The sequence below is a fragment of the Periophthalmus magnuspinnatus genome, chromosome 7, assembly GCF_009829125.3.
Source record: "Periophthalmus magnuspinnatus isolate fPerMag1 chromosome 7, fPerMag1.2.pri, whole genome shotgun sequence".
NCBI classification, from domain to species: Eukaryota; Metazoa; Chordata; class Actinopteri; order Gobiiformes; family Gobiidae; genus Periophthalmus; species Periophthalmus magnuspinnatus.
The window spans coordinates 34,394,930-34,413,711 of NC_047132.1; the positions used below are offsets into that span (position 1 = coordinate 34,394,930).

Below are 18,782 nucleotides of genomic sequence, written 5' to 3' on the forward strand. Positions count from 1 at the left end.
AGACACAGGGTTTAATGACAGCTGTCAATCAAAGCAGAGGGAGAGGGACGAGGGAGAGAAGAAGAGGAGGAGGAAGAGGAGGAGGAGGGGGGGGAGGAGGAGGAGGAGAGGAGGCTAGGAGGAGGAGGAGGAATCAAGGAGGAGAAGGAGGAGAAGGGAGAGGAGGAGGAGGGGGAGGAGAGAGGAGTGAGGAGGAGGAGGAGGAGGAGGAGGAGAAGGGAGTGAAACAAAATAAAATGCTCAAGCGACACACAGACACGGGTTAATGACTGAACAAGCAGAGGGAGAGAAGAGGAGAAGAGGAGGAGGAGGAGGAGGAGGAGGAGGAGGGGGAGGAGGAGGGGGAGGAGGAGGGGGAGGAGGAGAAGGAGGAGAAGGAGGAGGAGGAGAGGAGGAGGAGGAGGAGGAGGAGGAGGAGGAAGAAAAGTGTAAACTAAACAGTTGGTCAGATGTTTTAGACGCAGAGCCACATTCTCAGTGAAGCTTCTTCATTCAAAGTTCTCTGTTGAGATGTTTGTCCTTAAAAATTCTCATTTTTAAATCTTTGAGATGCTTCATGTTTGTGCTGATGCAGCTTCCACAGCTTCTGTTTTGAGGAGGAGGGAAGCTCCTGGTCTCCATGGAGACGGAGTTAGCCTGGAATGTTCCACAAAATGGCATTAAACTGAAGGGAGCAGGCGACTCCACTGTGGTGTTTTTGGAAATAAAATGTAATTTAATAAAAGAGAAGTTACAGCCTGAACACGCTCAGAAAAAAAAAGAAAATCTATCAAATTTTTCTGCCAAGTTTTATAAAGTGATTAGATCAAAAGGTCAAACTGATCCAGGCCAGACCGGCTCCTTCAGCTCTAATATCGATGTCGATACTTAAGTATCGGCCAATCTCCGATATTGACCAATACCAGAGACTGAAGATCTGATTTATTTCCTTTAAACACAAACAGCAGAAGGTAAAACGATCCAAATGTGTCGTCACAGAACAGGTTTGTAAAAATACAAGTTTATTATGAGACGTTTGGACCAACATCGGCCAATAAATCATCTTATTATCCTATTTATCGACCAAAATGTGATATCGACTGGACCGATATTGACTGAACCAATATTAACTGAACAGTATCGACTGAGTTGATATCCTGGAAGCCGATATCTGATCCACCACATTTTCAATATCGATATTTGTTACCAGTATCGATTCTTATGATCCAAGACAAACACGTTTTGCGTTTGAGAAACTGTAAAGTTCTAAACAGCGACGACTCGATTTGCAGAGGAATTTCTACGACCAAAAACTGGAGCTTTGGTGATTTCATAATTACACTAAATCAAACGTGATACAGTCACAATCTATTACACAGAGTTTAATGCCAAACTGTGGAACATTTCAGACAAAGCAAGAATATCTTCAAGAGACAGAAGGTGACAGACCCTTCACCAGAACATTTAGGTTACCCCCAAAAAGTCTGCACTCGTCAAAACTACACAAGAGTAACTTAACTCTGCAGAGGTGTGCGACTTTTGCCTCGTATAAGTTTTGGTTAACTCTCTGAGTGTTGTGCGACTTTTGCCCTGTATAAGTTTTGGTTAACTCTCTGAGTGTTGTGCGACTTTTGCCTCGTATAAGTTTTGGTTAACTCTCTGAGTGTTGTGCGACTTTTGCCTTGTATAAGTTTTGGTTAACTCTCTGAGTGTTGTGCGACTTTTGCCTCGTATAAGTTTTGGTTAACTCTCTGAGTGTTGTGCGACTTTTGCCTCGTATAAGTTTTGGTTAACTCTCTGAGTGTTGTGCGACTTTTGCCTCGTATAAGTTTTGGTTAACTCTCTGGGTGTTGTGCGACTTTTGCCTTGTATAAGTTTTGGTTAACTCTCTGAGTGTTGTTTCTGAATGAACACAAACCTGGAGCGACACAGCAGAGTTTGTTCACTGTCACTTTTTCTGTTCCTCATAATAACTAAGTGTGGTCCGATCGCCCACAGCACAAAGCCTCTTATTGACAGGAGCCGAGAGAGAAGCACCGAGCAGCACGAGGAAACCAATTATCTGCATCATTTGGCCTATAGCCCGCTCACAAACACTCGTACAAAACATACGCTAATATCACAACCGCCCACCAGCCAAAACTCTGCGTCCTCAACTTCATGGCGGTGTTGCTATGAAACAAACCCAAGTACAAAGAAAAGACTGGATGCCTCGGAGCGGTATCATGGAGCAGAGAGTTAAGGATGTAAAAGGTGTTTTAACTCCCAGCAGGGGGCGTAGCAGGCGGCCGCTCCCACACTTTGAACAGTGACGATGACACCTCTTCTTCTGCCAAGACAAACGTGTTTACAGTGTTTACATTCAGCGTTTACGACGCGTCTCTGCGTGAACATGACACAAGGAGCAGACTCCATTTTGTTCACTATTATATTTTCCGTATATTGCGTCAGTGTAACGTTTTTGACGACAAAATTGAATTAAAGTTGTTCATGACCAGGGGCGTCAGTGGGGGGTGGGGGGGTCTGTTGTTCCGGGCCCCTGAGTATCAGGGGCCCATGTGAGGCTCCGTGTCCCGGTGCCCAAATTCCATGACTATGATTCAAAGTTCATGAGGAAAACAAACTACAAAATGAACATAAGATGAAAGACCACGTCCAAACACCTCAAAGTCTGAAGGTAATGTTCATTCTGTTTACACAAATATAAAGTCTGTACATGTTAAAGGTCAAGAAACTTAATACTCATTTGAAAAAAATATACTCACAATAATTAATTATCTAAATCTTTACTTCACTAAACTTTATTTTAGTCCAAAAATGTAAATATAAAAAAATAACTGATTGTCAAAATGAGTTGGTTTGGTTAATTAATCGATTATCATGAATTTTCATGTCAGAATCGGGGCCATTTTAGAGGCAAAATGAAGTTATTTTTATTAAGACTAAAATCTAAAGCTCACCACACACACAAAAAGCACCAACAACAAACACAAAGAAAATCAGAAGCGATTTTAAATCTCTGAGCACAAAGACTGTGGTGGGACATGGCAACGAAGAGATCGTACACCACAAGCTAAAGGTCATGACCCCATCGGGCTTCAGGTGTTTCTGTTCGACATAAAAACGACTCTGAGACTCTAAAGTGTCCAGAGATCAGAGCTTTGCACTTATAGATACAAGTCCAACTGTGTAATTCTGATATTAGTGAAATGTGGTTCAGATAAATGCTTTTAAAACACACACTATACACACTATACACTCTACACACAAACAGGAAGTAGAGTCACCGTCGCTGATCTGCAGCAGCTCCAGCCTGATCCTCACTGTGTGGATGTAAACAGAGACACGAGGATCTACTCTCGCCTTTTTACTTTAAACACTTCAGACTGGACTCAGGACACAGGAAAACACAGATGAGAATCCTGCAGTTTACTGAGAAATAAAGTCTTTAAATTATTTTCACTGTTTCCTGAGTTTGTATCTGGCGCCTCTGTGTCCAACTCTCTGTCTACACCTGACGCTCTGTTTTTTTAGCTGTTGTGGTGGTGTGATGTTTTGTGGTTACGATACGACAGAGTCTCTCAGAGTCTCTCAGAGTCTCTCAGTCTCTCAGAGTCTCTCAGTCTCTCAGAGTCTCTCAGTCTCTCAGAGTCTCTCAGAGTCGCTCAGAGTCTCTTAGAGTCATTCAGAGTCTCAGAGTCTCTCAGAGTCTCAGAGTCTCTCAGTCTCTCAGAGTCTCTCAGAGTCTCTCAGAGTCTCTCAGAGTCTCTTAGAGTCGCTCAGTCACTACACACATGAGAAACGCTGCAGCTTAAAAATCACACAGGATTCTAAATTGAGTCACACCTCCTTGAAGTCGAGGAGAAGCAAATCAGATCCTAAAAACTGTGAGTGGCTTTAATGAAAGAGTTTTATGTTTGTGTCACACTGACTCGTCACAAACTTGAACAAAGGAGATTTATTACACAACAGTCAAAAAAATAAAAGCCCAGACTTCACTGTTCTGTCAGTAATCCTCAAGTAAAATCACATCTCTTCTCACAATAATCGCAATCTATAATCCAACCCCCTAAACCCTTTAACCCTAAACCCTGTACCCCCTAAACCCTAAACCCTGTACCCCCTAAAGTTCACTGATGTAAAATCCTCAGTTGTGACATGAGCTAATTCTTCTTGTAAACAGCTCAAAGGGGTCGGTCCGATTACAGGACGTCCAAACAAACACGCAGAGCCTGAAACAAACCCAAAATGGCTGTGTACATGTTCTCGGGCCTCGGCGCGTTCGCTCAGCCGTGAAAAATCCCATCTCCAGGAGAGCAGAGGTGAAGGCCCCTCAACACATGCACACAAACATAAGTCCAATTACCCCAAATGCTAAAACGAGTTATGGAAGGAGGAGGAGGAGGAGGAGGAGGAGGAGGAGGAGGAGGCAGCTCCAGGCTGCACATGGAGACTGGATTCTGTAAGACGACGCAATAACAGCAGCAGAAACAGCAAGAGCCCGTCAGTCACAGCTGTCAGACACGTCCAGAGACACCGAAGGAACAGCGATAAGTGTCTTCATCAGGCTCAAGGAATTAAACGCCACAATTTTAGGTCGAAGACTCGATGAAGAGCAGAGCGTCCAGTTTTGTCCAGATTTGTCCAGTTGCAGATTTAAACTTTGCCTTTTGCTATTTATAAACGTATTTAAGGGACTTAAAGGGTCGCTCTAGAACTAAAATGGGTTTGTTTATTTTACTTCTCAAAAATTAAATCCATTTCAAACGTGTGAAACTGGACAGAGCCTCTGTCGTCTTTAATAATGTGGAGATAAACATTTATAATCCACCTGCTCCTGTTTTAATGTTTAAAACAGACCTGACTTTTATCTCCTGGATTATGTCATGAAGCTGATACTTTTGCATTTCCTCGTCCCATTGAATTTTATATATTTTAAATTCCAAATCTTATACACATTTACCTGCTTATTTACAAGTAAAAGAGATATTTTATAAGTGTTTTTGAGTGACACCAGCTCATTTGGAAACGCCACAAACCAGGACTGAACGTCTTATTGATTCTCACGTATATTTGAGCTCATATTCTCTTATATAATCACGTGTACACAGCCTGGTATATGAATATTTCACTCTATATAAAATGACACTGCTGAGTTTAGTTCCCCAGAGTTTGTCACACGCCGTACGTGACAGCGTTCCTCATGAGGCATTGGGCTGAGAGTCGTCCGCTTTAAGGACGACACTTGTTTAGGAAAGTCAGAGGCTAAAACTCCGACACATTTCCTCCGAAGAAGCAAAACAAACGGAGGTTGAGTTTGGCCTATATTCGGGGCTGATTTGTTTTTGGCTGTGGCAGAAAATAGCAGCGGCGCACAGACTTGTAAATGCACTCAAGCAATTCCCACAGAAGCTGAATTTTACAAGTCATAAAAACCTCAGCTCTGATGTCGTGTGTCTTTGTTCTTGGTCCATAGAGTAAAACGCAACCAGACACAAACACACACACAAACACACACACAAACACACATACACACACACAAACGCACAAACAAACACACAAACACACAAACAAACACACAAACGCACAAACAAACACACAAACGCACAAACACACACACAAACAAACACACAAACGCACAAACACACACACAAACAAACACACCAACGCACAAGTGTTTGTCAGGCTCACTGCAGATGAACCTCACTAATGGGGATTTGAACCGACACTGCACACACTGAGTGCTCTACACACACTACACACACTACACACTCTACACACACTACACACACTATACACTCTACACACACTACACACACTACACACTCTACACACACTACACACACTATACACTCTACACACACTACACACTCTATACACTCTACACACTCTACACACACTACACACTCTACACACACTACACACACTATACACTCTACACACACTACACACTCTACACACACTACACACACTATACACTCTACACACACTACACACTCTACACACACTACACACACTATACACTCTACACACACTACACACTCTATACACACTACACACTCTACACACACTATACACACACTACACACTCTATACACACTACACACTCTACACACACTATACACACACTACACACTCTATACACACTACACACTCTACACACACTATACACTCTACACACACTATACACACACTACACACTCTATACACTCTACACACACTACACACTCTATACACACTACACACACTACACACACTATACACTCTACACACACTACACACACCACACACTCTACACAAACTACACACTCTACACACACTACACACACCACACACTCTACACACACCACACACTCTACACACACCACACACTCTACACACACCACACACTCTACACACACCACACACTCTACACACACTACACACTCTACACACACTACACACACTATACACTCTACACACACTACACACTCTATACACTCTACACACACTACACACACCACACACTCTACACACTCTACACACACTACACACTTTACACTACACACCGGGGCCACATGGGCCTCAGATGTGACCGAGGGGCGGGGCCAGGACATATATATGTAAATATTTCATTAGAGATTTTAACATGGAGCAAAGTCTGAATATTCAAGGCTCATTGCACAAATTGTTTTCCAGATGCATTAATTAAATTAATAATTAATTTATTAAATTTCAGTTAAATAAACACAGCAGAAAAACTCACATTCAGTTTTATCAAGTGACAAAAGATCAACAACTTGTTCAGAGGCTGAAATTCACTGTGTTTTCACTTTTATCTATTTTAGATTTTGGTTTCACAATTGGTCACATTCATCTGGCCCAATTAATAAACCCAGAGGGCCGTGTGCGGCCCCCAGGCCGTAGTTTGCCCATGTCTGCTATACACTATACACACTATACACTCTACACACACTACACACACTATACACACTATACACACACTACACACACTATACACACACTACACACACTATACACACTATACACACACTACACACTCTATACACTCTACACACACTACACACACTATACACTCTACACACACTATACACACACTACACACTCTATACACTCTACACACACTACACACACTATACACACTATACACTCTACACACACTACACACACTATACACACTATACACTCTACACACACTATACACACACTACACACTCTATACACTCTACACACACTACACACACTATACACACTATACACTCTACACACACTATACACACACTACACACACTATACACACTATACACACACTACACACTCTATACACTCTACACACACTACACACACTATACACTCTACACACACTATACACACACTACACACTCTATACACTCTACACACACTACACACACTATACACACTATACACTCTACACACACTACACACACTATACACACTATACACTCTACACACACTATACACACACTACACACTCTATACACTCTACACACACTACACACACTATACACACTATACACTCTACACACACTACACACACTATACACACTATACACTCTACACACACTATACACACTCTACACACACTATACACTCTACACACACTACACACACTATACACACTATACACTCTACACACACTATACACACACTACACACTCTATACACTCTACACACACTACACACTATACACACTCTACACACTCTATACACACTACACACACTATACACACTATACACTCTACACACACTCTACACACACTACACACTCTACACACACTACACACTCTATACACACTACACACACTATACACACACTACACACACTATACACACTATACACACACTACACACTCTATACACTCTACACACACTACACACACTACACACTCTATACACACTATACACTCTACACACACTATACACTCTATACACACTATACACTCTACACACACTATACACACTATACACTCTACACTACACACACTATACACACTCTACACACACTATACACACTCTACACACACTATATACACTCTACACAAACTATACACACTCTACACACACTATGCACTCTACACACACTATACACACTACACACTCTATACACACTATACACTCTACACACACTATACACTCTATACACACTATACACTCTACACACTCTATACACACTATACACTCTACACACACTATACACACTATACACTCTACACACACTATACACACTCTACACACACTATACACTCTACACACACTATACGCTCTACACACTATACACACTCTATACACCCTACACACCACACACTCTACACACATCACACATTCTACACATCACACACTCTACACACTCTACACACATCACACACTCTACACACACTATACACTCTACACACACTATACACACACTACACACTCTATACACTCTACACACTCTACACACATCACACACTCTACACACACTATACACTCTACACACACTATACACATCACACATTCTACACATCACACACTCTACACACTCTACACACATCACACACTCTACACACACTCTACACATCACACACTCTACACACACTCTGATTTGAACTTCTCCACTACATTTGTTTAATTGTGTTGTAATATTACGACACATATAAATATAATACATTCTTGCTGTGAGCAGCCTTGCCTCTCCAGAGATATGACCTGTAACTTATCGTGGTAGTGCCAGGGGTGGGTCTACATGGAAATACGCAAGTTTGATGCCACAGTGTGGAACATTCCAGGACTAAACCCGGAAGTAAACCTGGACTGGACCAGGGCCAGACCGGGACTAGACTGGGACTAGAACAGGACCAGAGTCTATCAGTCAGGACTGAACTCACTCAAGTGTGAACCCAGCCTTAATGCCACACAGAGGAACATCTACACAAATCAAAACATCTCCATGGCCACAAGTAGGTGGCAGAACCCTAAAAGTAAAGTAAAGTTACACAGTGCACCTTTTAAATGTGTCAATAAAATCCAGACTATGAAAAAATACACATGTATTTAGCGTCTCTGATCTACAGAAACATGATGAACATGGTTTTCCTCTGCAGACTTTTCACAAACATTAACAACAGTTTAAAACATCTGGGACCAAAACAACTGAGATTATAAATGTATCAGTCAACCAGCGTCCAAATGAAAGTCCAAACACGTTCAGGCCAAGTCCAACTACAGAAGAAGTAACACAACCAGTGGAATGGACACGCCCTCTCATTCAATGATTTTTTTATTTTTATTTTTTACTACTTTCTATATTTTATATATACACAGAATAAATCAAATATATGAAGTAAGATATATGGAATTATGTAGTCAAGGAAAAAGTAAAATAATGCCACTAAATATATTTTTTATATTTTATATTTATATCCTCAAAGGAACCTCCCTTTGATTTGTCTAAAAATATAAAGTTATTTAACTTTGTTCTTTGCTACATAATTCCATACATATTTCTTCATATATTAGATGAGTTCTGTACGTATATAAATGTAGAACGAAAGTGGTAAAAATACAAAAACCTTTGAATGGTAGTGCACCTCTACCTCACGTATTCTGATCTTCAGTCTAACCTGAGTTATCCAGATCTCCTCCCTCCTGTTTCACACTTCTGTAGTGTTACACTCTTTACACTGCTGTAGTGTTACACTCTTTACACTGCTGTAGTGTTACACTCTTTACACTGCTGTAGTGTTACACTCTTTACACTGCTGTAGTGTTACACTCTTTACACTGCTGTAGTGTTACACTCTTTACACTGCTGTAGTGTTACACTCTTTACACTGCTGTGGTGTTGCACTCTGTTGTAGCGTTACACGCTTTTACACAACTGGAGTGTTACACGTTTCACACTGCTGTAGTGTTACACGTTTCACTCTGCTGTTGTGTTACACGTTACACTCTGCTGTTGTGTTACACGTTACACACTGCTGTTGTGTTACATGTTTCACTCTGCTGTTGTGTTACACTCTGATGTTGTGTTACACGTTTCACTCTGCTGTTGTGTTACACTCTGCTGTTGTGTTACACTCTGCTGTTGTGTTACACTCTGCTGTTGTGTTACACGTTACACTCTGCTGTTGTGTTACACACTGCTGTTGTGTTACATGTTTCACTCTGCTGTTGTGTTACACTCTGCTGTTGTGTTACACTCTGCTGTTGTGTTACATGTTTCACTCTGCTGTTGTGTTACACTCTGATGTTGTGTTACACTCTGCTGTTGTGTTACACGTTTCACTCTGCTGTTGTGTTACACTCTGCTGTTGTGTTACATGTTTCACTCTGCTTTTGTGTTACACTCTGCTTTTGTGTTACATGTTACACTCTGCTGTTGTGTTACACTCTGCTGTTGTGTTACACTCTGCTGTTGTGTTACATGTTTCACTCTGCTTTTGTGTTACACTCTGCTTTTGTGTTACATGTTACACTCTGCTGTTGTGTTACACTCTGCTGTTGTGTTACATGTTTCACTCTGCTGTTGTGTTACACTCTGCTGTTGTGTTACATGTTACACACTGCTGTTGTGTTACACGTTTCACTCTGCTCTAGTGTAATTGAAGGCTCTGAGTGTAAGTCTGGCCTCTGAGGGTCTGAGCAGGTCCTGATCTCCTGCCCTCCACCTGAAACAATCACTCTTGGTTAACGACAACACTTGAGCTATTGACAGCGTGATCCCGTAAAGCAGACACTTCAATCAACACAGGAGGAGGAGAGGAAGAAGTGTGTGTGTGTGTGTGTGAAAGAGAGGAGAGAGAAGAGAGGGACGGGGGAGAGGGGGAGAGAGAGAGAAGGAGGTAGAGAGAGGGAGACAGGAAGATACAGAGAGAGAGAATGGGGGAGTGGAGACACAAGGGGATGGGGAGGGGGGCGGAGAGAGAGAGAGAGAGAGAGGGGGGGTGAAAGCATAGGGAGGGTGGGGCTGGGGGAAGAGATGAAGAGAATGAGTGAGAGAAAGAGTGTGGGAGCAAGGGTGGGTGAGAACAGAGTGAGAGAGGACTGGAGGGAAGGATGGACAGAGAGAAAGAGAAGGAGGAGGGGGCCAGTGAGAGAAAGAGAGGATGAAATCAAGAAGTAAATAAATGCATCAGTGGATGAATAATAGATAAGGCAGTAGCAGAAGTAGTAGTAGCAGTAGCAGTAGCAGTAGTAGTAGTAGTAGTAGTAGCAGTAGTAGTAGTAGTAGTAGTAGTAGTAGTAGTAGCAGTAGTAGCAGTAGTAGCCGTAGCAGTAGCCGTAGCAGTAGCAGTAGTAGCAGTAGTAGCAGTAGTAGTAGTAGTAGTAGCAGCAGTAGTAGTAGTAGTAGCAGTAGTAGCAGTAGTAGTAGCAGTACTAGCAGTAGTAGCAGTAGCAGTAGTAGCAGTAGTAGTAGTAGTAGTAGTAGTAGCAGTAGTAGCAGTAGTAGTAGTAGTAGCAGTAGTAGTAGCAGTAGTAGCAGTAGCAGTAGCAGTAGTAGTAGCAGTAGTAGCAGTAGCAGTAGCAGTAGTAGTAGCAGAAGTAGCAGTAGCAGTAGCAGTAGCAGTAGCAGTAGTACTAGTAGTAGCAGTAGCAGTACTAGTAGTAGCAGTAGCAGTAGTAGCAGTAGCAGTAGTAGCAGTAGTAGTAGCAGTAGCAGTAGTAGCAGTAGCAGTACTAGTAGCAGTAGCAGTAGCAGCAGTAGTAGCAGCAGTAGTAGCAGTAGCAGTAGTAGCAGTAGCAGTAGCCGTAGCAGTAGCAGTAGTACTAGTAGTAGCAGTAGCAGTAGTAGTAGTAGTAGCAGTAGTAGTAGTAGTAGCAGTAGCAGTAGCAGTAGCAGTAGTAGTAGTAGTAGCAGTAGCAGTAGCAGTAGTAGTAGTAGCAGTAGTAGTAGTAGTAGCAGTAGCAGCAGTAGCAGTAGCAGTAGCAGTAGCAGTAGTAGTAGTAGCAGTAGTAGTAGTAGTAGCAGTAGCAGCAGTAGCAGTAGCAGTAGCAGCAGTAGCAGTAGTAGCAGTAGTAGTAGCAGTACTAGTAGTAGCAGTAGCAGTAGCAGTAGCAGTAGCAGTACTAGTAGCAGTAGCAGTAGCAGTAGCAGTACTAGTAGCAGTAGCAGTAGTAGCAGTAGCAGTACTAGTAGCAGTAGCAGTAGCAGTAGTACTAGTAGTAGCAGTAGCAGTAGTAGCAGTAGCAGTAGTAGTAGCAGTAGTAGCAGTAGCAGTAGTAGTAGCAGTAGTAGTAGCAGTAGCAGTAGCAGTAGCAGTAGCAGTACTAGTAGCAGTAGTCGTGGTCCATGCAGGTGAGGAGCTGGTCTTACTGTGGCTCTCTGTGTCATCACTGATACTCTTAGGTGGGCCGTGGCCATAACACACTCCTGATCTGTACATTCGATCCGGATTACGACTTTTCTTCAGTCCTTCAGGAGCAGAAAGAAAAGTAGAGAAAAATCGAACAACAGAAACAAATCTACAAGTCTGTGAAAAGTCCCCCATGCAACAGGAAATATGGGCCAACAGGCAAAATGGGCCAAAGGGCAATATGGGTCAAAGGGCAATATGGGTCAAAGGGCAATATGGATCTAACGCAGTATGGGCCAAATGCAGTATGAAGGGAGTATGGGCCAACTATGTCACTATAGTCGTGTTTATAAAACATTTCAAACTCAAATTGGTTCCAGTTTTGACACTTCGCCATTTTAAACACAAAACTGTTACTATAGTAAACTACTACATGCTCTTCTATGAAAAAAATGTACTACACGTTCCTCAATGAAAAACTCCACATTACTACACACTCTTCTACGAGGAACCGTTACTACACCTTATTACACCTTACTACACGTTACTACACGTTACTACACACTGTTACTACAGTAAATTACTACATGCTCCTCTGTGAGAAACTGTTACTACATGCTCCTACACTTTACTACACACTCCCACACATTACTACATGTTACTACACGCTCCTCTAAAAGTGTTACTACACACTCTACACATTACTACACCCTTCTACGCGACCCTACATGTTACTTACTGCTCCTACACGTTACTACACTCTCCTACACGTCACTACACTCTCCTACACGTTACTACACTCTCCTACACGTTACTGCACGCTCCTACATGTTACTACACGCTCCTATACGTTACTACACGCTCCTACATGTTACTACACGCTCCTATACGTTACTACACGCTCCTACATGTTACTACACGCTCCTACATGTTACTACACGCTCCTACATGTTACTACACGCTCCTACATGTTACTACACGCTCCTATACGAGCTCAACTATCAAGAGATTTTAAAACAGTTTCAGTGTTTTGGTTTGAGTCACAGCGAAACAGAGCAGAGGCTAAAAGAGTAAAACAAAACACACTGTGTCAAACACACACACACACCCACGAACAAACACATGCACACACACACATTCACACACACACACACAAATATGAACACACACATTCACACATATGCACACACACATGCACCTGCATGCACACACACATGCACACACACATGCACACACGTACTTGCATTTATCACTAAGTGGGACAAACACCTGACAAAGAGGTGTGTTCTGGAAACCACCCTTTCCCATCACACACACACATGCACACACACCTGCACACACACATGCACACACACATGCACACACACCCCCACACACATGCACACACATGCACAAACACACACATATGCACACACCCATGCACAAACACACACACACATGCACACACACATGCACAAACACGCGCACACACACACACATGCACAAATACACACACATGCTCACACATGCACACACACATGCACAAACACGCGCGCACACACACATGCACACACACCCCCGCACAAACACACCCACACACATGCACACACGCACACACACATACACACACATAAATATACATAAAAACAAATATAAACCTCTGTAAAAAGCTGAATAAGTATAAAACTTGACGTCAGACCTTCTCCTGCTGCAGCACTCGACACTTTTATCCTTATAATTAAACCTAAATAATGGGTCAAATGATGAAATGTTTCGACTCAGACACAACCATCTGCACCTCCCTGTGTCTCCAACAGTTCACACATGTTTGTACCACCAGAGTACTTCAAACGTATTATTATTATAGTTACTCAGAGTACAAAGACGTGGTACTGTCCCTCACTCATTTAACATAAAAACACTGTTTCATTAGGACGACAGATCAGCTGATACTTTCTGAGATGATATTTTGAGCTGCTTTTGATGATTTTCCTCATATTATGTAATATAAAATTACCACAAACTCTGCACAGCTTCAGTTTTTCGCACTGACCCTTAAGTGGGTCACATTTAGTGCAGCGTCTCGTCATGTTTAAATGTCACTATAAAGCAAAACTAAATATCCGTCTGCGCAGCAAAGGATCATGGTCTTTGTAGTTCCTCTGTGGTTTAACAACGACACAGCCGCAGTGTGTTTACCCCACGGCCCCACAGTGTTTACCCCACGGCCCCACGGTGTTTACCCCACGGCCCCACAGTGTTTACCCCACGGCCCCACGGTGTTTACCCCAGGGCCCCACGGTGTTTACCCCACGGCCCCACGGTGTTTACCCCACGGCCCCACGGTGTTTACCCCACGGCCACTTTCATGAAGGATTATTATTATATTATTATTATGAAACTTACACCACAGAGTCAAGTCTCATTTTCACTTTTGTTTTATCTGTTTTTTTCTGCTGTTTCTGTGGGTGACCTTGAGCTTTACAAAGACACTAACTGTGTGTGTTATTACTATCATTATTATGATTATGATTATTGTTGTTGTTGTCGTCGTCGTTGTTGTTGTTGTTGTTGTTGTTTATCAAAGGGAGTACACACTTGTGGGACTTTTCTTCAGCTCAGGTCACATGTTTTAAAGTGCACTGTAGAGCTTTAGCTGCTTTGCCATGATTATTCCACAGTGCAGCATTATACATATCTCCATGGAGACAAGCAGCTGACTCCACCATCTTAAGTTACAGGTCAGATCTGTGGAGAGGAGACCAAGCTCCCATAAGAATGAATGTTTTTCAGTCTCATTTTTAAACAATAAAACAAATAACAGATCGATATGTTTAATGCCACACTGTGGAATATGCACATCAGTATGTGGAGACCAGAAAAGTTACGCAGTGCACCTTTAATGTCAGATCATTATGAGTAGATTTTAGCGGAGGCCCGGTCCCTGCGGACACAGTGTCTTTATGAGTCTGCTGACGCGGAGTTTGTCTGCAGAGTCCAGGATGTAAACAGAACAGACGAGGTCATGACCTCTGAAGTTTAACAAGCAAAGAAACTCTGATCTGAGGAGGAAGAGGAGGAGGAGGAGGAGGAGACGAGGATGAGGAGGAGGAGGAGAGAGGAGGAGGAGGAGGAGGAAGAGAGGAGACGAGGATGAGGAGAGAAGAAGAGGAGAGAGGAGGAGGAAGAGATGAGGTCATGACCTCTGAAGTTTAACAACCAAAGAAACTCTGATCTGAGGAGGAAGAGGAAGAGGAGAGGAAGAGGAGAGGAAGAGGAAGAAGAAAGGGGAGGAGGAGGAGGAGGAGGAGGAGAGAGGAGGAGAAGACAAGGTCATGACCTCTGAAGTTTAACAAGCAAAGAATCTCTGATCTGAGGAGGATGAGGAGGATGAGGAGAAGGATGAGGAGGAGGAGAGAGGAGGAGGAGGAGCGTACAGGAGGACAGACGGGCTGTGTCTGTGGCTGTTTTACATAAACATGTTTTAGAGGATCATTATTGTGTTTTTATGATCATAGTTTTATAATTATTACTGACAAAAACAAACATTCAAACAAAGATCCTCGTTTGTGTCATGTGACCACAGATCCTCTGTGTCATGTGACCACAGATCCTCTGTGTCATGTGACCACAGATCCTCTGTGTCATGTGACCACAGATCCTCTGTGTCATGTGACCACAGATCCTCTGTGTCATGTGACCACAGATCCTCTGTGTCATGTGACCACAGATCCTCTGTGTCATGTGACCACAGATCCTCTGTGTCATGTGACTTGTTCTGTTGAAACAAACCTCCTCATTTTTAAATTTTAGTTTCGTGATATAAAAGTGACATCTATATTTTTATTTTATTACGTCAGATTTTACTGGATTATTACATCATTTTCAGACCTGAAGCTTATCATCCAAAATATGAGGACGCTCTGTTACTTTTACTACTATAAATACATTTACTACAGTTACTACTATTACTACAGTTACTCCAGTCTGTTTATTAAATATTCACCACGAGCAAAGACACAGAACATCAGCCACACTCAGGCTCAAAGTGACACAACACGACCTACAACCTCCTGTCCTCCTCCTGTCCTCCTCCTCCCCTTCCTCCTCTCTCTCCTTGTCTCCTTCCCACTCTGCTTCCTCCTCTCCTCCTTCGTCTTCCTCCTCTCCTCCTCTCCTGACCCGTCGCCCTGTCCACACGGGTGAGTCCAGTGTCCAGCTTTCATCCTCGCCTTCCTCTACCTTCTCCTCTTCTCTCCTCCTCCCTTCTCCTCTCCTCTTCTCCTCCCTTCTCCTCTTCTCTCCTCCTCCCTTCTCCTCTTCTCTCCTGCTCCCTTCTCCTCTTCGCTCCTCCCTTCTCCTCCTCTCCTCCTCTCCTGACCTGTCGCCCTGTCCACACGACTGAGTGCAGTGTCCGTCTGTTCTTCTTTTATATTAAAGTGATTTCAGGCCCATCGTCGTCATCACGTCACAAACGTCTCTCTCTGGTCTCACTCGGTCCTTCATTGACTTTATGGCAGCGTCTTTGGTTCAATAGCGCCCCCGTGTGGCGCTCTGTTCCGTGGCACACTGACATCCAAACAAACTGGAAACCTCATTTTTAAATAGAATTTTCCTCAAATGTGCAACAGCATTTTGTTTTCTTCCATTAAAGACTTAAAAAAAACACAAATGTGACAATGTTCCTGATCCAAAAGTCCAAACGTGAAAACCTCAGTCTGCTTCATCCCTCTGCTTCATCCCTCTGCTTCATCCCTCTGCTTCATCCCTCTGCTTCATCCCTTCATCAATTTAAACAACAACTATTTAAAATGACTCTTTGACAAACAGTGGGGACGGAATAAAGTAACATAAACCAGAGCAGAATAAACAGAATAGTGACCTAAGCATTAAATTTACAGGAATAATAACAGGATCATAACAGGATAATAACAGGATCATAACAGGATAATAAAAGGATCATAACAGGATAATAACAGGATCATAACAGGATAATAAGAGCCAGCTTTGTGCAGTAACAAAGACAATTCAAGTTTAAAACAGACCCGCTGCTCGCTGCAAGAGACATTTTATTTCATTTGTACAAATCTAAAACACCTCGGCTCATTCAGTTCATTAGAACTTCAGCCTGAGCCGATTCACAAACGGATCAGTTTGTGTCTGAACGAGGAGCCGCGGTGCACGAGGTAAACGCGACAAAAGTCCGGGTTTTATCCGTGTTTTGTCCGAATGAGCCTCGCTGTGTCTGCTCCATCCTCCCTGCCTCTGCCTCCTCTGCCTCTTTCTCCTCTCCTCCTCCTCCTCTCCTCCTCCTCCTCTGCCTCTGTTCAGGATGTGATGGCATGTCGCTTCAGTGATGGAGCGGAGCGGGTTTACGGTGTTACATTCGGTCTGAAGCACAAACAGCCTCGGTCCGGAGAATGTGCGGAGGAAAAGTGTAAAACGTCACTTTGAATGAACCTCTTCTCTCTGATGTCGCGCGTCGACGGAAAAGTCTCTGCTCCACAGAATCAGATTTTACAGATGTGCAGAGACTCGGAGCGTTGAAACGCGCGTGACACGGAGCCGGAGCCACTTTGGCTCAAAATAATATAAAAGTCCAGCGACAGAGCCGGGTTTAGAAGCTCTGAGCCGCTTTGAGCCGCTTTGAGACGCTTTGAGCCGCGTTTAGACGCGTTTAGACGCGTTTAGACGCGCGGCAGAAGGACAGAAGTTGGTCCATGTTGGTCCATTCCAATGACATGTTGTCATTCACTTGGCGCTGTTTAAACTCCTCAAACTCAGCGCGTCCAGACCCAAGCGTCGCTCAGACACACGCAGACTGGAGCGGGACTCTGTTCTCGGCTGTTTTCGGCCGTGGCGCGCTGTAAATGTGGGCTACAGGAGAAGAGTAGCTGCTACGTAAGCTAATATTAGCTGCTAGGTTCGGCTCCACGTTTGAGCATCCTGCTCGGGTGGAAACAGCCTCCGTGCACCTGCTCTCTGCAGGATTCTTCTCCGCGCAGAGTCCGGGCTGTTGGACAAACGCGCCGCGCTCATGACTCTACATTAATCCCATTATATTTCTCTTACCTTCCGGCTTGTTTTCGGCAGCCATTTCCCCTTCACGCGCAACATCCTCCTCCTCCTCACGACCGTGGGTACCACGCGCGTGCACGGCGAGGACAGCACGAGGAGGGACCGGAGGAGCACGCGGCGAGTCGGTCCGACCCAGGCCAACTTCCCATTGGCTGCGCGCGCTGACTGACACGAGCTCTGGAGGAGACGCAGCCCCTCAGCCTGGCGTCTCCACGCGCCTCTGTGTGGCTTTACTGAACGTCTCCACGCGCCTCTCTGCGCCTCTCTGCGCCTCTCTGTGCCTCTCTCTGCTTCTCTGTGCCTCTCTTCTTCTCTGTGCCTCTCTTCTTCTCTCTGCCTCTCTTCTTCTCTGTGCCTCTCTGTGCTTTTACTTTGTGCTGTGAATATCTACACGTACAGAGTTCTGTTTTATTAAACTGATATGACTCTGCCTCAGAGCTGTACCTCAGGATA

The 18,782-nt window shown here is 43.6% G+C and overlaps 1 protein-coding gene across 2 annotated transcripts in view; it reads right to left on the reverse strand.

Annotated features, from left to right (window-relative positions):
- The window catches only part of camta1a (calmodulin binding transcription activator 1a), a 413,228-nt gene extending 394,855 nt beyond the window's left edge, over positions 1–18,373 (reverse strand). For both annotated transcript variants that reach the window (XM_033969195.2, XM_033969200.2), the window contains exons 1-2: positions 18,324–18,373; positions 12,293–12,391 (exon numbers count right to left, since the gene is read on the reverse strand). In XM_033969195.2, coding sequence (XP_033825086.1) covers positions 12,293–12,391; positions 18,324–18,348 — 124 coding nt within the window. In that variant the 5' untranslated portion in view covers positions 18,349–18,373. The remainder of the gene's footprint in view (positions 1–12,292; positions 12,392–18,323) is intronic.
- Positions 18,374–18,782: the final 409 nt, after the last annotated feature.